This window comes from Sphaerodactylus townsendi, linkage group LG02, assembly GCF_021028975.2.
Source record: "Sphaerodactylus townsendi isolate TG3544 linkage group LG02, MPM_Stown_v2.3, whole genome shotgun sequence".
Taxonomy (NCBI): Eukaryota; Metazoa; Chordata; class Lepidosauria; order Squamata; family Sphaerodactylidae; genus Sphaerodactylus; species Sphaerodactylus townsendi.
The window spans coordinates 72,054,927-72,077,811 of NC_059426.1; the positions used below are offsets into that span (position 1 = coordinate 72,054,927).

General features: G+C 41.0%; 1 protein-coding gene across 6 annotated transcripts in view; it reads left to right on the forward strand.

Moving 5' to 3' along the window:
* COL18A1 (collagen type XVIII alpha 1 chain) overlaps positions 1-22,885 on the forward strand; it is a 219,602-nt gene that overhangs the window by 162,546 nt on the left and 34,171 nt on the right. For 4 of the 6 annotated variants that reach the window (XM_048485027.1, XM_048485023.1, XM_048485025.1 and 1 more), the window contains 12 exons: positions 4,818-4,962; positions 6,716-6,828; positions 7,917-7,943; positions 9,240-9,455; positions 11,688-11,714; positions 13,534-13,596; positions 15,343-15,429; positions 16,172-16,225; positions 16,375-16,533; positions 17,382-17,444; positions 17,661-17,705; positions 22,510-22,641. In XM_048485027.1, the coding sequence (XP_048340984.1) occupies positions 4,818-4,962; positions 6,716-6,828; positions 7,917-7,943; positions 9,240-9,455; positions 11,688-11,714; positions 13,534-13,596; positions 15,343-15,429; positions 16,172-16,225; positions 16,375-16,533; positions 17,382-17,444; positions 17,661-17,705; positions 22,510-22,641 (1,131 nt within the window). The remainder of the gene's footprint in view (positions 1-4,817; positions 4,963-6,715; positions 6,829-7,916; positions 7,944-9,239; positions 9,456-11,687; positions 11,715-13,533; positions 13,597-15,342; positions 15,430-16,171; positions 16,226-16,374; positions 16,534-17,381; positions 17,445-17,660; positions 17,706-22,509; positions 22,642-22,885) is intronic. The other 2 variants (XM_048485024.1, XM_048485028.1) reach the window with 1 other exon arrangement.

Consider the following 22,885-nt stretch of genomic DNA (forward strand, 5'->3'; position numbering starts at 1 on the left):
TTTACTTTTTTTTCTTCTTTAATGTGTCTCCTTTCTACTTTTATCATGTAAAGCCTATGGGCAGGGTGTGTTTTATTGCATGTTTCTAGACAGGATTTTGCAATTTTGAACAGTTTCTAAATAGCACATTTCAGAAACTTGTGTATGTGTGAAAGGCAAGCCACAAAACTACTGCCAAAGCATAACATTGTTACATTTCTTTTAAGAGTTTCTACCTGGAGCCGAGATTCTGACAGTTTATGGCAGGGGTAGGGAACCTGCGGCTCCAGATGTTCAGGAACTACAATTCCCATCAGCCCCTACCAGCATGGCCAATTGGCCATGCTGACAGAAAAACTGATAGAATTATAGTTCCTGAGCTCTGAACATAGAGTTCCTACCCCAGTTTAACATCACAGGCAATATGTGGATATCCTGAAAGTTCCCAATCAGTTTTATTAGATCTATTTTTAAAAATCATGTTCACATTCAAAACAATCTTACATTAGGCCAGTGATGGCGAACCTTTTCGAGGCTGAGTGCCGAAACTGCAACCCAAAACCCACTTATTTATCGCAAAGTGCCAACACGGCAATTTAACCTGAATACTGAGGTTTTAGTTTAGAAAAAACTGTTGGCTCCGAGGCACACATTACTCGGGAGTAAGCTTGGTGGTAGTTGGTGGCTTTGCTTTGAAGCAAACATGCAATTCTTCCAATGGGTGAATCATGACCCTAGGAGGGTTTACTCAGAAGCAAGCCCCATTGTTAGCAACCGAGCTTACTTCCAGGTAAAGGATCGTGCTTTAGTTCTTCGCATGAAACTCAGTGGGGTTTAACAGCGCTTAGTAGGGTTACCTACACTGCTTCCCCAAAACTAGGTCTTAGGTTTAATGCTAATAATGCTAATAATCAATTAGCTAATGCTAACAATAATGCTAATAATCAAGCCCAGTGGCCCAAGCCAGCCTAGATGTGTGTGTGGAGGGCACTCTGTTTGTGCGTGCCCACAGAGAAGGCTCTGAGTGCCATTTCTGGCACCCATGCCATAGGTTCGCCACCACTGCATTAGGCTCTAAAGTATAGGTAATGTCACCAGATTAGGTTATAAAGCTATAATTGTTCTTCAAAAATGTCCACAAATGTTCATGTTATTCCTCACATTCAACTATTGATCTCTGTGCATGATATTTAAATACTGTTTCCCAAATAAAACTGGAAAAAACAACAGAATCTCAAGGAATGCAGTAAAAGGAACAATGAAATAGTTTTAGATTTATACCATGAGATCAGCAGATAGTGGAGAAAACAGATTTGAAGAGCCTCCAAGAATTGTATGGAAATGAAACATGACCAAAAACAGAAAGCCAAAAGGAAACAAGTTTGTGTAACCTCCCCCACCTCAGGATAAAAGGTATAAAAATGATGTTGGTTGTAGTATGGCTTGATTTCAGGGTGCTAAGTCTGAAACCAGAAGTGATATAAAAATCAGTGATCAGGATCTCCTGCTTTTTGTTAAAGTTCAAAGCAACTGCCAGGAGAGAAGGACATTGGATATGGGAAGTGGTGAGGGAGGAAGTGTTGTTTGTTTAACACTTTTCCTCCATACTGTTGCCCATGGGATAAATACATGCAGGTCTTTTTATATGCTTTCCCTTGGGGAAAACCTGAAGCAGCTAGATTGATTTAGATCAGGAAAATGGCCTGGCAGGAAGGCGTTAGACTTTTCACACCCTTTTCTACTTAATGAACCTGATCAGTCAGAGGCGCTTTAACTTTAAAAACAGGAGAAACCAATAATAGAATTCCCATATCAGGTTTCATTTGCAAAGGTTTTCAGGGCTTCAGATTTTCTACATACAGAACATTCATGCCACCCTGTGGCCAATGGAATTATTGCCCCCAATGTTCTGCTCAGTATGTAGGTATGTAAAATTTATGGAAATGGTAAAGGCAGTTGCAGAGTTGAGGAATAAGAAATGGGCACTCCCCACCTTTACTAAACAAATATGGGGGAAGTAATGTAAAGGTATGCATTATTTACTTTACTTTCAAATATAATTGTACTTTATATTGTATTATTTGCTAATTGAAAATATAGGATCAAACATCAAAATGATAAATCATCAATACTGTAGAAAAACAAAGTGAAGATTTTATTAGCTGAGAAAAGAATACATGTTTATGTGCCTATATATTCTAATAGTCAAGTCAGCCAAATTCAAGGATAGTTAAATCTGGTGACTGAAAGCTGTAAACAGGCTAGACAGATATTTCTACAAACCTGAAAAAGGCTTCAGGTTTGCAGAAAAATGTGGACTCTAAAGAAAATATATTGAGGGTCTTTAAAAAAACCTAAAATGGCAAACAGAGCACCTGTAGCTTTAAGTGACAGATTCTACCAGTGACTGCTGCTAGGCAACCACAGCATTCCAAGCTTGGTTCTTTCAGTAAAAGGCAGAGGGCAGCAAAGGCAGAGGGCAGTAAAGCCCTTTTCAGGCCTACTTTGGACATTGAGGGAGGGCACCTTGGGGCTAGACTTGCCTAAGGTTGCAAGTTCGAAGTTGAGAAATTCCTGGATGTTTTATGGTAGAGTCGGAGGAAGGCAGAGTTTGGGGAGGGAAGAGGCCTCAACTGGATATAATATGACAGAGTCCACCTTCCAATGCAGCCATTTTTTCTAGGGGAACAGAACTGACATCTGGAATTCAGTTTTAATTCTGGGGGATCTCCGGCTTCACCCTGGAGGTTTGCTACCCTAGGCCTGACAGCAACCTGAGTGATTTGATACCACAAAACTTGCATGACTGAACTACGCCTGGCTGCTTGCTGTTGTTCAACAACAGTCACCATATGAAAGCCAGTGTGGTATAGCAGTTAGAGCTTTAAAGCAGGGTCTGGAAGACCCAGGTTCGAATCCCCATCTTGATGTGAAAGGTCACTGAATGATTATGGGCCAGCCATATACTTTCAACCTACCTATATCACAGTGTTGCTCTGAGGATAAAAAGGAGGAGGGAAGAATAATGTACACTGCTTTGGTACCACTGTGAAGAAAGGTGGAGTATAAATGAAGGTAGATAAATAATATGTCTGAAGATGGGAGGCAGAAAAAAGGTAGGTTGGTGAGTGGCTAAAAAGGAGAGAAAGGGGAGAGAATATGGGGTTTGCCAGGGGGAAGGAAAGAGGAAATAGTCTGGGGAGGAGGGATACAGATAAAAGTAAGATGCCACCCCACAAATTCTTAAGGGTTCCCTACAATGCAAGTGAGTCTGGCCCAGCATCTAGCACCACACAACTGGGCCACAGCCTAGATAGAGGCTTTCAAGAGGGAGCAGACGCAGAGGTGTAGCTCCAAGGCGGTGCCGGGGTGTGTGTGTGCGTGATGCACTGGGCGTGCCCCCTGTGGGGGTGTGGCAGGGGCTTACCGGGGCAGGGCAGGGGCGGAGGATGCACTGGTGCACCGGGCGCTTTTCCCCCTTGCTACATCTCTGAGCAGAGGAAAGCTAATAACAGAGGGGCCAATACATTTATGTTGACTGTTGGAAGGAGATGCAGTTGTCAACTCCAGGTTAGGAAACATCTAGAGATTTGAGGTCTGGAACCTGGGAAAAGTGGGCTTCAAGGAATGGAGGGACCTCAGAGGAGTATGATGTCATAGACTCCATCCTCCCAAGCATCCATTCCTTTCAGAAGTAGGGTTGCTAAGTTCCAGGTAGGGTGTGGAGATCACATGGAATTACAACTGCTTTCAAGATTACAGTGATCTGTTCCCCTAGAAAAAAATGGTTGCTTTGGAGGGTGGACTCCATGCCTTATAACCTGCTGAGGTTGTTTCCTTCCCCAAATCTCTCCCTCCAAAGGCTTCACTCCCAACTGTCCAGGATTTTCCCAACCTGGAGTTGGCAACCTTGAAAGGGAATTGATATCTGTACTTGAGATATCTTTTGTGACTCTGAGAGACTCCAAACTCCACCTGGAAGCTGGCAATTCCAAAAGGAGAAAAGGGATAAGGAAAGGGGAGAGCCTATGGGGACTTTCAGGAAAGGGGAAAAGAAGAAATAGTGGGGGAGGGAGAAATGATATGCCTTCCACAAGTCCGGTCCCCACTGGTATCTATAAAACCTGTCTATTGGAGGATGTGCTTCATGTGTGCTTTCTAACAACATTAAACACTTCAACAGTATAATCATCATATTCAGTAAGCCTTACTGAACTCAGTGAAACTGTTTTAAAGTATGTAATCACAGGATTGGACCACATAGCAAATGTGGCAACAGTAGAAACTGCTACATGTCAGAAACAAGAAGAGGTGGAGACTGTTTTGTGCAAAGGCCTTGGCATCATTTTGGAGCAATGATTGTTAGAAATTGCAGATTCCTAGAATAAGGCCCAGTATTTCCAATACTTGTTTCCTTGAGAGTAGGTTCGAAAGCTTGTTGAGTTATCTAGGCAAGCACATTAGTAGTTTTATAACACTGAAATGTCTACCTATTTTGGAACTAGTAGAGTTATTTCCAGTAGTGTGAATTGGCTGAAGCAATATTATTTTAATAGCACTGCTATTTTAGTAGAGATTTTCAACTTTTCTCTCAGTTTCCCATTTTTCCTGTTTCAAGCCTCAGGGGAGAAAATGCCCAAATGGGTAATAGTTCTGAATTTCCACTTTCTTTTTAAATTCAGTGGACCTTTTGCACACTACACTGTTGGTATCTTAACAGCATTCTCAATTGGGCAGAAAATTCATATTATCTGTTTGAATGATTTGTAGAAGACACTGGATTATGTTACCTTGCACAGTAAAAGTGAAAGTTTACTCTGGTCCCTTTGTCTTCCCAGGGAGCTCATGTGCCATTAAACCTCCCAGAACCCCCACCTGTCACTTCTCCTCCCACTAATAAAAAGCCTGTACAGGCAGAAGAGAAACCCAGTTTGCAAACTGAACTAACCAAACCAGAAGAGAGGCCACCATTTGCTTCAGGAAGTAAGTCTGGTTTTCTTATTATTGGCAGCCACTGTCCTGCAAATGAAGATGAAGTTCAAAGTACTGCATGTTGAAGCTTTCTTGATATTGTCAGGGGGAAGTGAGTAAAAAGAAGAGGTTAGATGATGGGGTTAGATCCTTTCATGAGTTGTGTGTTCCCCACTTTTCTTTCCTCACACTTTTTTTGCCTCACATCAAGTTGATTCCTAGGGTTGAGAAACATGTGGAGTAGTAGCCACCTGGGTTGGTGGGATTCAGTGTGGAGGAAAGAGAGGGAGAAGTTGTCCTTTCTACATCTTCCATCAGTAGCTAGATTCAAGTTCAGTAGCTCCTTAGACATCAAGGAGATTTTCAGGGTATAAGCTTTTGAGAGTCAAATCTGCTTTCATTTGATGCGAGCTGAAATTGAGATCTCCGAGTCCTTATATTCAAAAAGTGGCAGGAGTGTGCAAAGAAGGAATTCAGGGTGCAGAAGTACAGCTTGCTTGGTAATTAGCTTATTTAGAGCAGAGGGGAAATGCATTAGATGAGAAAATTAGCATCTGTAGTGAGATAAAAATCCTTTGCTCCTCTTCAGGAGAGGGGGATTCGTTCTCAACTTGTCCCTGGGGAGGGGGATCCGTTCTCAACTTGTGAATGAACTCAATTAAGTAAGCCTTGATTCTCAAAAGTTTATACCCCCAAAAATCTTATTGGTCTCTAAGATGTACTAGACTAGCTTTTCCATCCCAGACCAATATGAATACTCTCTAAATGCCCATCAGCAAAGCTGTCTTGATGGAATAGAAAGGATGTAGCAATTTATCCCCTTTCTCCCTTTTCCCACTTACCCACTTGGTATTTATTCTGTAGGATATTGCAAACCTAGGAACTGCCTGCCTTATGACTGAAGGAAACTCTGGGTCCAGGGAAGAGAAACAGGGGAAGTTGACTGTGTTAGTAGATCACTGAATCCAACTCCATGAGTGCAAAAAAATAATAATGTTAAGTTTAGCTAGTGGACAGTCTTGTGCAGAGAGAAAATTGATGTTAAGGTACAAGACTAAGCGAGAAGAAAGACAACACTCGTCACAGCCCAAGGGCTACTTTTGAAGCGCACACACAATGCTCAGCTACCTCCCAGAAGCCATGAAGAAGTCTTTAAATTGAATGGGTGTTTCAGTAAGGCAAGGAATGGCTGATTGAGTGAATAAATGTCCATTAAACAGAAAGCAGGCAGTTTGTCCAAAATATTGGGAGAGAAGCAAGATTGAAAGCATTCAGTTTGGTTATGTCAACATTTGCCATTGTGTATAGCCACTGTACTTTTGAAAAGTTCTCTTACACTCTGCTATGAATTCTTTTGTTTTATTACATTTATTTTCACCCCAGTTTGCAACTTGGAATATTTGCTGACTGGTACTATGAAGAAATAATTGTCTAATATTAAAAGAGGGTGGTAGAGCTTCAACTAGTTATTTTTCTTCTGTAATGAAGGATGTACTGTTGGAAATACCATATATGTTTTAAAAGATAATATTGCAGATGATTTTTTAATACCCATATTAGATCATCTCCTTGATATGCTGCTCACAGAAATCATTACGTGCTTTTGATCAATCTACTTTCTGGTGATAACCTTTTTCCCAATTGAAGTGAACAAAAACATCTGATTTTCATTTTCCCATGTGGTAACAATGAACCCTTCTTCTTTCCTTTTATATCCCCCTGAAACATCTGCTTTATACATATAATTCATTTTTCATTTCTGCTGTAGTTGGAGCCAAAGGTGAAAAAGGGGATCCGGGAGAAAAAGGTGACCGTGGCCCTAAAGGGGATTCTGGAGTTGGTGAAGTTCTACCATCAGGTGGTGCTAAAGGTGATAAGGTAATAGAGTGATCTCGCTTCCTCCTCAGCTATTTTAATTGAAAGACTTCCAAGCCTTTTCCAATATTAGTCAGGACTGATGGAATAGACCCCTTCCTTCTTTTTACATCTTGGACATCACCCTTCTTTTGTTCTGTCCTAGCCTTACCTATGCCACTTCTTGTCATTAAGGTGTCCTTGGACTTCCTGAGAAGGTTTCCAGGTTTTAGTGCCTTTAATGTTGTTCTGTAGGCATGACATCATGGGGTTTTTTAATGGTTAAGTGAAACATAACCCATGGACGCTGCAGGAACCTTAAGCTGCTATAATTTTTCATGGTGGGAGGGAGGAAAAACAAGAACAGCTCCTGCACAAAGAAAAGGCTTTTGGGAAGAGAAGAATGTGTGGAAGGTATATGCCATAGCTAAGAGTAATTGAAACTGTTACTCCAGTTCATATGCATATGAACGGTAACACAAGGATGATCCTTGTACTGTGGTGATAGCTGCTCAACCAGCCATAATTCTGAAGACCAACCAGAATCAGTGCTGAGCAAAAGCCTCTCGTGGCCCTGCCCACTTTCTAAAAGCTCTTGACAAGCTCCAGAAAAAGGATCAGCAGCGATTCCTGCTCTATGCCCTCCCACATTATATGGTAAACAAATAGATTTTGGAAGGTAGCTGCAAGCAATCTGTAGGACCGTTTTCTCAGCACTCTTACTTTGCCACAGAAGAGATGGAAGATTTCTCTGACTGTAATGTGTGGCAGAAAGAGAATTGTAGTAAGTGTGAAAATAGGATGAGAGAAATTTCTTTTTAGGTCATGTTGAACATTCCCTTATTGAGACTCTAGCTACTGTTTGCAATGCATTCACCAAGAGGGCTTTTTAGAGCTGTGAATCAGTGGGAAAAATTGTATTCTTCGTAATAAGCAATACTAGTTGATCCACCCTTGGGCATACTTGTCATGTGATCATATTCTCATTTTCTTTGCCACAAAAGTTTTTCTCCCCCTTTTGCTTTATGTAGATAATGCTATCTCATGCTGCTGTTTGTTTGACTAAGTATTAGTATGTTAAATACTGAGAAATGTTGCTTTTTATCTTGTAGGGAGAAAAAGGGGAGCTGGGTGTTAAGGTAAGCACATTTCCTAAATCGTGGCTATTAGAAGATAGTTGTAGGAGAGCTGTGATGGGGTTTTACTTGGTCAAACAAGTGGCACAGACCAACGTTGTGTTTGTATGAGGTCCATTCTATCCACCATATAACCCCAAAACATATTTTATTGGATATAATCCCATACCACCCAACTTCCTGTCTATATTGGTTCCATTCCCACATGCTCCAGTAGGGGCCTTTCCTATCTTCAGTGGGTAAGAATCTCAGATAATGCGAAGGATTTTTTTTAAAAAAATTAACTTACCCCTAGGTGATTTCTGCTCTCTGCAGCCCGGAGGAGAGACATTTCAACCTTTTACTAAAGGATTCAAGTCTTTATATTCTGTATTTCAGCACAGCACAGTATTTTAATTGTTGATAGTGGTTTTTGCAGGGCAGGAAGCAATAATAACACTACTTAGTTCAGGGGTCTGCAACCTGCAGCTCTCCAGATGTTAATGGATTACAAATCCCATCAGCCCCTGCCAGCATGACCAATTGGCCATGCTGGCAGGGGCTGATAGGAATTGTAGTCCATGAACATCTGGAGAACCGCAGGTTGCAGACCCCTGACCTAGTTGTTGCTGAGTTCCAGCTGATGTGAGTTTTTAGAAACCAAGCGACTAAGTTGGCACAGCAAGGTTTACTGCTGAAGTTATTGTTGCCTTGGAAATGTTTGAGTAGCACTGGTGGATGGCAGTCAAAGTTGCCAGGTTGGGAAATACTTGGAGATTCTGAGGATGGAGCCTGAGGAGGGCAGGGTTTGGGGAGAGGAGAGACTTCAATAAGGCAAAATGCCATAGAGTCCACCTTCCAAAGCCGCCATTTTCTCCAGGTGAGCTGATCTATTGCCTGAAGATCAGTTGTAACAGCAGGAGGTCTCCAGCCACCACCTGGAGGTTGGCTTCCCTAGTGGGAGTGCAAAACTGGATATACTGTTATTGATGTGGAAATCTATAACAATAAGTCTATGTACCAAACACTATGGCAGAATGTTTCTTTTCTTCCAAGGTACTGGTGCTGATCTGCCTGTACTGATAGATTTAAAAATTGAATGGGTGTGGAGTTGAAAGAAGGTCGGTGAAAAGTGTACATGTGATTACTTCTGTACTGGCATGTAAGAGAGGAAAGTAGGAAGGTTTGTCATAGTAAAGAAAGCCAAGAAACTAAGTTGGTGCTTCACAACCAGCAGAGGCCCACCGTCACACTCCAAAGACTCCAAAAGTAATGGCCTATGGCTTGCTTTTATCTGACTTATTTCTCCCTCACCTTCAGGGAAATGCAGGCTTTGGGTATCCTGGCTCTAAAGGACAGAAAGGCGAACCAGGTGTGCAAGGATCTCCAGGCCCTGCTGGCCCCCCTGGCCCTCCTGGGACTGTTATTCAAAGCCTTGATGGCTCTGTTATAGAGCAGGTTGCTGGGCCTCCAGGACCCTCAGGACCCCCTGGATTGCCTGGAAAAGATGGTTTACCTGGAAAGGATGGAGAGCCTGTAAGTAAACTTTGAAGTAGTGGCTGATAGCAGCAGAGCTTTAGATTTCCTCAATTTCAGAGGGAGGTATGAGTCTGAACATGGCTCAGATGCATACTGAGGAATCTATGGCTGATTCCGCATGGGCCAAAAACAGCGGTGTGAAAACAGTGTGAAAATGGTATAAACCCTTTTACACTGTTTTAACCCTTTTACACCATTTTCACACTGTTTTCACATCACTGTTTTTGGTCCATGCGGAATCAGCCTATGTGAACTTGTTTCAATATGAACTTATTTGTATGTCCAAACCCACCTGCCATCAACAATAAATCATGTGATTAAAAATATATTTCCCTCTATTTCTTACCATCTGAATTTCAAAGAACATGGACTCTGCAAGATGAAAGGAAAACTGTCATGAACTCCTTCCCTGACACAATTAAAATAAACAAGTGGGACCTACAAGGAATTTACAGGGAACAGGCATTCATTTCCCCTACCTTTTCTTTTTATCCTATCCTATCCTATCCTCACCCACCCCACCACATCCTTGCTCCTCACGTCTGTCAGTGGGGCCCCAGTCTGTAGATTTAAGTATCCATAGATGTGGCCATATTTGACTATTAGAATATATAATATTTCATTTGTGTTTGAAAGGAAATACTTCCTCCCTTTCTCTCTTTTCCTCAATGTCTTTTCATTAAATTATGTGATAAATAAATAGCTGAATGCACAGAATGCACAGACTTGTTCCAATTTAAGGCCCATATTGTGGAGAGGAATGAAAGGTGGTTGAAAAGATTTTCCCACAAGGGTTAATTAGATGATTTCTACTCTCCACTGAAGGGAAAGGGACATGAATAAATTAACAGTAATTTCACTCAAGTACCGGTTTACATGCTTCATGTCCTCCAGACAAGCCAGCTAGATCTTTTAGAACTCAAGAGGAATCTGTGTATGAGAGCTTTCAGCTACTTGCTTATTACCAGCGTGTTGTTTGGATTAACATTATTATAGTTGGGATTGCAAAGGTGCAAATCATAGGAACTCTTTAAATCCTTACTGCAAAAATAAAATCTCTCCAACTCTTCAAAGTCTTCGGCTGTTTCCGCACAGGCGGAATACAGCGACCCAGGGATGCTAAAAACAGCGTCCCTGGGGAAGGGTTTGGGCAGCCTTGCAACCCCCAAGTGGCGCGAAGCCACTGATTCCGAACCTCTCTCCCTGGGCGAGGTATTTCGGAAACAGCGACTTCCAGCTGCTGCCGTGGGAACGGCAGTGGCTGGAAGGCGCCAACCCCCCCTTTCCCGAACGCCTTCCCTTCCCTCTGACCTTCCAGCACGTTGTCAAGGCCTGGGGACATGCCCCCCCGCCCTGCAACTCCAGAGCTGTCGCGCAGGGCAGGGGGTGTGTGTCCTCTGGCCTGGGCGTGGCGGAAGGTCAGGAGAGGGAACTTGTAAAGGCATTCGGGCGACGGATTGCAGCGCCTTTCGCCCGTCTTGCTCCCCCTTACTGGCGGAACGGTTGGTCGGCGTCGGTGTCGTGATACATAGCCGATGCTTACCTGATCCTAACGTGGCCATGTGGAAACGGCCTTAGAGACTGAAAGTTGGAATAAAAGTATTTTAAATAAAATAAATAATTGATTGCCCCAAAACCCTTGTGTCAGAGTTTCAGATGCTGTATTTCTGGAAATTCTAAAATGTGAATGATTCTCACCTATCTGGTTTCTGCTAATTCCGGATTATTATTTGAACATCTTCTTCTTTAATCAAATGCTACAAATACTACTGCTTTTCTTGCTGGGTGCTCTGTTCTTCCAGGTGAGCTGTCTCTCCTGACTGGTCTTTTGGGGGGGGGGGGGATGTACCTTGCAGTTCCTTCTTCATCCCTACAACTTCATCTTTTTAGTGAACTCGTTCATCATCATGTTTTCACTCCCTCATTTTATACTGAGTGTCTTTGTTTTCTGTCATCCTACATGTTTGTGCAGCCACATCCCCAAAATCATGTTCACCCAAGACAGGGACAGACCCAAAAGCATTCTTCCTGTGCTTTGTGCAAGTAACTTGATTCTATGGGCTTACTTTCCCTGGCTATCATAGCCAAATCCCTTGTAATTATGAAGAGGCACCAAGGCATGTGGCCTGGAACTTGAGGGAGTAGCTTCAAATTACAGGTAGTTGCTAAATGACTCAAGATGGAAAAGTTTGGCAGTTGCTAATCTCCTGTGTTTTTTATGCCTATTAGGGGGATCCTGGTGAAGATGGTAAATCAGTAAGTTTGTGTCTCGCCTTATAAAGATAAACTCTTAATATGCAATTGATATAGTTGTGCAGTACTTTTGGTTAGTAGTTTCCTGAAAAAAAGTTAGCACCAGGGAATAGAGAAACTGTTGTGCTGTCTGGTTTTTGATGTATAGAAGGACATTTACCTGCCAAGTCAGTGAATCCTTGTGGGTGAGGGAGAGGAATTGATTGGAGTATATGCATGTGTATTTGAGGATGAGAAGGCAGTCCTGCCTAGTTTTATACATAAATTATCTGACTAGTTCATTAATATTGTGAACCTTGAAATTAATACCAGCTCACCAATTCTGGGTACATTCACTGAGAGACGGAAGTGCTTAGGCATTAACACTCAGTTAAGACACTTAATCCTTAATAAATATGTATTGCTTTAAATACTATGGACACTGTCCACCACTTCCAAACCTGAAACTGTATATATAGGAGGTGACCCCGTAGGGCTAAATGGAGCCCCTTAACACTGTGCTGTGTCCAGCCATTACTTGGAGTATACCAACCAACTTGTTCCTTCACAGGGCTGGGCAGACCTGCTACTGAGAGCCAGCATGGCATAGTGCCTAGGACTCTAATCTGATGAACTGGGTTGGTTTCCACATGAAGCTTGCTGGGTGACCTTGGGCTGTGTACAGTTCTCTAAGAACTCTCTCAGTGTTACCTAGCTCATAAGGTGTCTGTTAGGGGCAGGAAGGGAAGGTGATTATAAGTCAATTTGAGACTCCTTAAAGCTAGAGAAAACCCCTAGGGTATAAAAACCAACTCTTTTTCTTCTTCTAATTGTGTTCACAGTATGGATTGCCCATGTACATTAAACAGGGCTATGAAGTATCATTATGCATAAACCTTTCCTTTCCACATAATGACCAAGTGTATTTTAGTACACTTGGCACTGTATATGGGTTGCCAGTCACCAGTGAGGGAGAGGGAACCATCAGTGTGAGGTAAAGGATTCCATTGGCCCCTGTTGAAATCTTTGTGTGAAAGGGGATGAGGAATGTCTTAATTGCCCCACATGGGATTGCACAGACACTGTTTGGACACAGAAGATTATAGTGGTTTTTGGAGTGCCAGGCACTTCCCCTCCTTGCTCTAATTGTTTTTGTCAACTCAGCATCATATGATAAGAAAGCGTATTCCCACAGTTCTCTCTTCATAGTCACAAAAAGTTGGAATCATTTCCTGTATTCTAATCTTGTAATTTTTAGACTCAGGAAACTGCAAGCCAGTCAGACTGACCCCTGACCCCTGAAATGCTCTAGAGTGCACAGTTTGTAGGGTTTTATTAACTACATCAAATTTTATTATATGCCACTTTATAGGATAACTCACTAAAAAGATCCCATTCTCAGAAATATATCTGAAGTGGAGAAATACTGGTAGAGAAACCAAAATAGTAGACGTTCAAAAACTTTTATCAGATAGAATTTATTAAGTGCATTTCTGTTTGAATGCCTGCATAGGTTCTCATGCCACAAATGAGGAATCACAGTAGTCAAATGACAGTTTAATGAAACTGACCTGTATTCATAAGATGTGTGGTACTTCTTGGCAGAGCTTAGTCTTAGCAGAATCTCACTATGTTCTAATTGATCTTGAGACAGCTGATCTTGATGAAAAGGCAACTGAACAGTACAGAGACACTGCATCTTGGTGTGACTTTCATTTCCCCAATACAGTATATACAAATTATGTTAGTGTCTGCCTGTGATAAAAGGCTTTACAGTTGCTTCTGTATGGTTCTTCTGTGAACATCCAGGCCTGGTGTGATCACACATTTGTTCCTTGTGCAGGGTGATGTTGGCCCTCAAGGATTTCCGGGGACCCCAGGAGAGCCTGGACAAAAAGGAGAAAAGGTATGGGCATGGGTCACCTGAGCATAAAGCAAGTTAAGTTCCCACCATACTTTCAGTTTTCTTTGTTTACAGTGTGTGCTTGTTGCTTTTCAACAATAATGGTTCTGAAAGAGTTTCATAACAATTGATGATGATGATGATGATGATGATGATGATGATGAAGAAGAAGAAGAAGAAGAAGAAATTAAAATTATATCACTTAAAAGAAGAATGTGAAACTATGATCAGCAGTTACCCTGCAATATATTAAATAATGGTAAATTTCTGAGGAGCATTCTACCTGTGGCTACTATGTGGTAGATTTGTAGCCAATGTTCTCAACTCTGTACACGAATAGCAGGTAGACAACAATATTATAAATGCATACAATTAAAACAGTACTATTAACATATGATACAAAAGTATATCTTTGTTATCTTAGCCGATCTGATTCTTGAGATAAAAACTTTGCAACATCTAAAGTTAATTTAAAAACTCTGTCCTTGAGTAGGAATTTCACCTTTGACAACTCAAAACTGAAAGATCTATCATTTAACCTTGGAAATAACAATTTATTTTGAGGTAAATAATGTTGGAATAATATCTCCTGGTAATGGAGATTATTCCTGTTCATAACAAGCAGAGTGCACGGGAAACTGAGAGCACAGCAGAAGCTTTACCTCATGTGTGTGTATGTGTGAATCCCATGTGCGTGCAATTAGCACAAAAGAAAGTCGGAGTCAACTGCAGTTTCTAATCTAATAAAAAGAGTATTTATTAGTGAACTCCATTCTGGATAGAAAGATAGGTAGATAGGTTCACTAATCTATCCTAATCTAGCTGAATGGATATGGATGCACGGAGCACTCATCCTCCCTCTAGGCATGGTGAAAGTAAGATGGAGAGAGTCCGAGAAGAAGGTGGAAGGAAGTCCCTGAGAGTAGCAATGTAATATCAAAGGGATAGAGCCAGCATGATAGAGTAAAGGTGTCAATCCCTAGGTCCCTATCTAGCCACTGGCTGTCTAGTATAAGGTGACCAGATGGTCACCTTTGCAATCCGGGACGGGGGAAGCTGCCGCGCTTGTGCTTCTGGGGCTTGCCATTTGCCGCCCTGTGACAGGAAGTTTGATGAAAACCCAAACATAGTGACTTCCTTTCAATCAGCTTCCACCAACTGTTAGAGAAGGATTCAAAAGACAGATAATGAAATAAACTGGTAACATTTGGAAAAACAAAAACTTTTAGCCATAATTTTGTAGCAGATAACCAAGCTTTTGTAGATCATGGATATTCTCCTGTTTCCAAAAAGAGTACTCCATTAGGCATACAATTCAGGACCTGGAAAATAGCTCTTGGAAAACTTGCTTGTAAATTATCGAATTCAGCTGTGAAGCAATTAATCCAAATTGATGCTGCATATAGGATTTGTGGCTCCACCTTAGAACTGAATACCTTCATTGCAGATGGGATATGAATGATTGTATTTTTGTTAATAATTGCTTTGTCTTTGGTTATTTATTTTTTTGCGATGACCAAAACATCAAGTGTTGGAAGGTAAGACCCCCAAAAGTGTAAAACCTAACCTGTTCCAAACGATGGCCTTCAACAGCCCATTTCCTATTTTGGATTTTTTTCCTCGAAAGCCAGGATTTTGGATTTGTTGTAGTTTATCATTGTGCATACAGAATAGAATAGTCTATTGACGATGAATAAATTATGGTTGAAAATACAGTCTCAACTCTGTCATTTTCCCCCCTGTCCCTAGGGTGATCCAGGAGTTGGTGCACAAGGTTCTCCTGGTCCACCAGGACCACCTGGGCTACCAGGATTCAGCTCTAAACTGGACAAGTTGGTGAGTACTAAATGGTCACAAAACGTACGTGGGAACAAGCGAGTTCTGGTTGCCTGTGCCCTATTTTAGGTCTTGATCTGGAAATACTGTAGCATGGCGCCTCAACTGCATTTTCTACAGGTGCCTGTTTCACTTTCCCTCATATTTACCCTACAGCTGGGTTAGTCTGCAGTAGCAAAGCATAGCAGAAATCAAATGGCACCATTAAGACTAAAAAGTTTCTTCCATTATAAGGTTTTGGGTGTCAGACCTCACTTCTTACAATGCATTTGAAATGGGTGTTTTACACACAGACCTTTGTAACCTAAATCACAATTTATTTATTGTTATATGTGTATACTGAAAAAGAGAGGGGGGAGCAGCTGTGAATCCTGTTGTTTTTAGGAGAAAAGTACCTAACTGATGTGGGCAGCCATGACCACTAAGCTAAAAAAATCAATTGTTGCTACAAAGCATTATTTTTTTAGAAAATGTGAAATAAACAATCGTTCCTGATCTCAAAGTGAAATAAGCAAAAACTGGTATTTCCCCCTTGTATTCAGGTTAACATGGAGTTATTAGCCTCAGTTATTAGCCTGTCTTGTACAGTATCTGTGTTTCTGGATAATCTTAATTCTTGCACTGGTAAACCTAGCGAGGCACCAAGATGTAGGCAGGTGTGCTATATTGAAACTTTTGCCTTAGAGATTTTTATCCTGATTGCTTTTGACCTTCTTGAAACATCTGTGTGCATTTCTTCCAGACATTTATTGATATGGAAGGCTCTGGCTTTGGAGGTGACTTGGAAAGTTTCCGGGTAAGTAAATACCTACACAGTCTGTGGAGCCGAACTAGTATTGCATTCAGTGGGTTTCTTTTACCTTGGGAGGTGTTATACAGAAGAGCTCAGTATATAGTTATTCCAGCTCAGTCTATGAATCACTCTCCCAATTTGTTGTGTTTCAGGGTCCCAGAGGACCTCCTGGGCCCCCAGGGCCTCCTGGAGTACCAGGCTTGCCAGGACAACCTGGGAGATTTGGGACGAATGGTACTGACCTTCCAGGACCACCTGGCCTCCCTGGAGTGCCAGGCAGAGATGGCAGCCCAGGACTTCCAGGACTTCCTGTAAGTAAAGGGCTCCTGCTGGGACAAACAACTAAAGGTAATATAATATGAACGTGTCTCTGGATTTTGCCCATTGCCTTCTGTGTTTGGTTATCAGCCTTTTTGTTGGGGTTTCAAATGTACATGAAGGAGTTATTTGTTGTGCGCTTTCTGAAGTTCGTATGTTAAAGAAAAAAATTCTCAGTGTCAGACCCATAAGGATATTGCAGTGAGGGAGGAATCTGTGGTTGACCCACAGTATCTCATTGGCAGCATCTTCTGAGTGTAACCAGAATTGTCGCTTCAGCCACCAGATAACAAAGGCAGGTTCATGAAGGAAAATCAGAGACCTTCCGTACCACCTTGAAGGAACACAGTACTATGACCACAAAAACTTAAAACAATGTCCTAAGTGATGGCAAGATACAATAGCATGAATAATGCTTTAGTATGGTAGAATAGCCTACAGGCCTTACAGTTACGAGTTACAGGTCTTACAGTTTAAATGAGTTGTATATATAGCAGAGCAGAGTTACACATTTAATATATGTCTATAATTGATACTTTTCCTCCGAGGGGGATGATCTTGAGCCACCCCTAGCTTTTCCCTCCACCTGCAGAGTTTTAGATCTTTTTTTCCTCCCATTGCAAACACTGTGTAAAACCCAAGTAGGGGAAAACCAATTTAAGGGAAGTGATTGGAAGTAGAGACACACCCACTTTCATTGCTAGTGCCTCTTTGCCACTCCAAGATACTCGCTGTCAGTGCTGCTTTTAGAGGAAAACCACTATAAAGTGTTTGTACCATCCATATAACATTTAGTTTCTCTCACAGTTATAAGGTACTTTCCTTTTCTGATATCTTTCAGGGTCCTCCTGGTTCTCCAGGAAGAGATGGCAGCCCTGGTCAACCTGGGGCAAATGGAGCAAGTGTATGTATCCCTTCTGTGCACATCCCCGGAGCCCCTCGGGGATAGGGCGGTATAAAAATCTAATTAATAAATAAATAAAATAAATTCCTTAAAAGAATAGCCAAAGAAATTAACTCTTTAGGATCAATTTGCTAAGCTGTCTCTGGCTTGGAAATTGCTAGGTAAAACTCTATACCTCAAAATTATTTTCATTATTTTTTCCTTTTCTGTTTCCAGGGAGAGCCAGGAGAACTAGGTCTTCCAGGAGCACCTGGTCCCAAGGTACAGTGACGCACTGTCTGAATAAATTGTTCACTTATCATTCTTTACCTTTAACTTGATAACAGTATCCATTTGTGAAGCTTTACCCTATGCATCCAAAATTTTGCAATACATTTACCTTCTATTAATACCTATCTACAGGGTGTTTCAGCACTATTAAATATAAGTCACTTTGAACCTATTTCAAAATCATTCTTCCCCCAGTGGAAAACGAATATTTGTAACTTTGTGGCACTGAAAAATATTTCATATGAGCACCTTGAGCTCTGCTTTAGCTAAACTTTCCCTTCTCCTTGTATTCTCCTCTTGCATCTCACCTGATGAATGTTCTGTGTAATTACTGTTACTAGTATAGCTGCCAAGATTGATGCATAGTTTAGTTCTCACAATGGAAAACAGAGTGGTCAGCTTGACTTCACCATGCAAAAATGGGCTACTACTGTCCTATATTCAGCAGGTTTCACAATCAGTGTTTCTTTTAAATGTTTGCAGTTTTACACAGCTGTGCTATCATTACTACCTCTAATGATCTAATATAAATATGACTGATATGTTCATGTAGCAATCATTCCCATGTCAGTAAATTATGACTGTAGGTATGTGTGTGTGTGTGTGTGTGTGTGTGTGTGTGTATTCAACATTTGATGGCATCTTGAGTTATTCTGTCTTGAAACTAGAACATGAGTGACCACTTCCAATGCCCTTGTGTTGTGCTGAGTGTTCCTTTGGGGAGTTTCTCCATGTAGGAGAGTATTTACAGTTGTGTTTTCTTGATACTATAGACCTGGCCTAAGACTTATTGTACAATGAATATATTGGGCAGATCACAGAGAATGAGATTCCCTTCTACCACAGATTATTATGACATTATTCTTTTCCTGCTTCTCAATCTTTCTATCTTTCAACATTTTCTCCATCTAACCAGACTGCTCTGCTTCCTATTTCCCCTGATGTGTTAGAGCTACTTTCTTATTACTACATAGCACCACACAGGGGAAACCCAAAATTTGAGGTAACATCTCTGTGAATGTTTTCTTTTGGCATGATTTAGATATATGTTACCATTGTCTGTTTTTCTAAAGAATAATACCGATTGGAGTATAGAGTATATATTTTAATTGTGTTCTATTGAAATGCCAGGCATGATCAGAACTTTGGATTACTACAATCAGCTCTTTATCATCAATATACCTAATTCTTAATGTGACCAAATCTGTGGATACTTAAATCCAGAGACTGAAGCCATGAACATACAAGACAGATTACAAACTTTAAAAAAAACCCAGATTTGCAGAAAAATCTAAAATTTTAAAATTAAAAATTGCAGTTACCCACTGTGGAGAAAGGCAGAGTATAAATTAAAGAATGTACGGAAGACAGTGGACAGATAAAAGGTACATTGGTTGGTGGGTAGGGGGGAGAGAAGGAAGTAGGGAAAGTTGACAATGTAGGCGTTTTCAGAAGAAATTGCATAATGAAGGAGATACAGGAGAAAAACTAGTCCCCTTCGTGAGTTGTTGAGATATTCCACCCTTCAGCTGGGCCTGGCTAGGTGACTGGCACTGAGCAACTGGCTAGATGGCTGGCACTGAGCAACCCAGTTTTCCTGGGTAGAGGCTGCCAAGGAGAGGGAAGTCAGGAAAGCTGAAGTAGGTTGACTGTTGGAAGGGAAGGGAAGCAGGAAGCAGAAAAAGGGGTAAAGCTGTAGTAGCTTTTAGGAAAGGGGAAGAGGAAATAGAGGGGTTGAGGGAAATGAGATGCTGCAGCAATGGCTCCTGGGTCCTCTACTTTTTATTTTCTAATATTTTCTCAGGTCTGGCTGATTTGGAGATAATAGCTTTATTGTAAAACAAATTAATAAAGGAGCTAGAAAGCTCATCCACTTAAGCAGAACACTTTATTCTGTTTATTCAATTGATGTGCAATATGAGATGTGTAAGAAATAAAGCATATTTGTGTTCCCCTGATCTTTGGAACTAACTTTTTTATTATTTCATGTTATATAGGCTTGAAAACTTTTCAGACGGTGTGTATCCAGCCACACAGTTCCTCTGCTGGAATAGCATTTTCATTTGCAAATAAGGGCAACAATTTCTCCTTCCTATGTAGGCCCCTCCTTTACACCTTGTGCTATTCCTGATGAAGTGCTGGCCTCCAGGATAGAATTAGTGGGCTGCCCTTATAGGAGGAAATAGGAAATTCCTGCACATCATAGCTGTGGCTGGGTGGATACATGCCAGTATTTTGGGTTGTGGCTAAGTGGCTAATAGCATCAGAAGTGGCTTGGGTTTTGTGAAATATGTGCTGTTCTTAAATCATACTCTATTTTCTGTTATTACACACATTTGGTTAGATAATGAAAGAAATTCAGGCACAGTCTTGAAACTGGTATCTTCTACTTAGTGCCTCAATTGATTCAGATTTTCTCATATATCTCCAATACACATGTAAACTTCTCTGCATGTGAAGACCAACAACACAAGCCTGTTGATGTTCATAGAGCATGTTCTTAGAATTATATTCATTGATTATAAACCAAAGCAACTGTGAAGTGCGTTTCACACAGACTGCAAATACCGTCCTGCATTTATGCAAGCTGACAGTACATGAACACATGAATCTGCCCAATACTTAATCAGACCATTGGTCAATCACAGTTAAGACTATCTACTTGGACTGGCAGGACTCTCCAGGGTTTCAGGCAGAGATCTTTCATATTACCTACTATTACTTAATCTTGGAGATGGTAGGGATTGAACCAAGTGCCTTGTGCATGTCAAGCAGATGCTCTACCACTGAGCCATGGTCCTGAGCAGTCTTAGCCAGTTTTTGCAAGTTTGCATGCTTTCTGTAATGGAATTTTTCTTTACTTTAAATTTTTTTTGTCTCTAACACACCAACCCTCACTGTGTTGAGACGTAACTTGTTGTGATACTGTTGCCACTAATTGTGGCAGATCCCTTATTTTCTATAAAAGATCAAAACTATATGGCACTTGAGAGGCTTTTAAAGTATGATTTGGGGGCATTTTTAAGTATGACAGGGGGATTTAAAAGCCAGGTTAGTAAAGCTTCATAATAGGAATGTGGTTTGTAACAGAATAAAAGAATTGAGGAGCTTGGAATGGCAATGTTCAAGTGATATATTGTAATTCCAGATGCATCCAAGTAGTACACATACAATTGTTTTAACTTTTCTACTGAGAGTGATTCGTCTCGGCAGTCACTGATTTGTTTCTTAAACTTAAGATTCTTTTACAAAGTTGTTCTTTAGTTGAAAGATTTAGGAACATTAACTAATTTCCTCAGTTTCTCCTTTCAATACGCCTGGAATAATTTTCTTCAACAGAGCTGTTTCCTGTAAAACTCTTACGGATCTCTCTTGCAACCTTAGAGCTATTTCCCTAGATAACTGGTTATAGATCTCTACTGGTCCCAAACTCAGATGTGGGGTTTGTTTCATACCAGAGGAGAATCCTTCCCCAGATAGCTTGCAGCCAACACTACTTTCTCCAAACTCTGGCTCATTCCGCACGTGCAGAATAATGCACTTTCAAACTGCTTTCAATGCTCTCTGAAACTGTGTGGAATGGCAAAATCCACTTGCAAACAGTTGTGAAAGTGGTTTGAAAACACATTATTTTGCATGTGCGGAAGGGGCCTCTGTTAACTTCTTTCTCTGTCAACTGTCAGTTCTCAACTGTCAAAACTTTCCAACTGCCATTCTCAGAATTCTGTGTGAATTCCCTGTCCGTTCTATGACTGAAACAACTCCTTGGAATGCAGCTGTCCGTCACACCTTCTTTGTGTAGTTACACATGAAGTATATTACGTTGCAACTGATACATACATACATACATACATACATACATACATAAACATATATATATACATACTGTATATACTTGCATATAAGTCGAATTTTTCAGCACATTTTTTGTGCTGAAAAAACCCCCCTCGACTTATATGCGAATCAGGTATATTTCAAAAAATATTTTAGGGTTTTTACTTTGTCAGCCGCCAGGGAGAGGAGTTTTTAGGCTAGCGGCACCAAAACTTCAGGGATTTTTCAAAAGACTCTCCTGATGATACCACCCAAGTTTGGTAAAGTTTGGTTCAGGGTGTCCAAAGTTATAGACCCCAAAGGGGGTGCCCCCATCCCCCATTGTTTTCAATGGGAGCTAATAGTAGATGAGGCAACATTTTGAGGGTCCATAACCATAGCTGCTGCATTTCCCACCCTCGACTTATACGCGAGTCAATAAGTTTTCCCAGTTTTTTGTGGTAAAATTAGGCGCATCGACTTATATGCGGGTCGACTTATACACGAGTATATACGGTGTGGGTGTATATGTGTGTGTGTGTGTATGTGTGTGTGTGTATATATATGTATATATGTGTTTGTATATATGTATGTGTGTATGCATATATATGTGTATATAAACATATATATGTATGTATATGTATGTATATATGTGTATGTATATATAGATGTATACACACACACACACATACAGTTATACATCACAAGGATGCACTGCAACAGTTTGTTTTACTGCATGTAGAATTCTACTATGCTCATGTTGCTCAGTTTCTTTCTTTCATTTGTTTGTTCACACAAGTATGCATTTATGACATGTTTGCATCTTTAACATGATCTGAATATGAGACTCTGAAGGCTCAAGACAAGACCTGCATATCGGCCAGTTCTGTTTTCAAGGTTCTGACATGTGGCTGGTCTTGAGTCATCTGTTAGATATTTGTTCCTCCTTCTATTCAAATTTCTTTCCCTTTTTCCATTCCAGGGCAGTAAAGGAGATACAGGGTTAACAGGAACACCAGGGGAAACTGGCTTGGCAGGACTTCCAGGGCCCATGGGTCCTCGAGGACAGCCTGGACCTCCTGGTCCACCTGGGCCAGGATTTGCACCTGGAATTGTAAGTATGAGTTTGACATTATCATAGATCCAGTGGAGGGACAGCCATCGGCCACCCCAGTGCAGATTTGTTTTCTAAAAGTAGCCATTTTTTACTTACTTGATAGGGACTGTTCTGCCCTCAGGACCTTTCTGGATTAACAGGACCTTTCTGGATGGTCTGGAATAGGACTCAGTGGTGCTAACTCTGAATGCTGAAAAATATGGATAGTTAGTCTCTACAATTATTGTAATTGTATATAAAG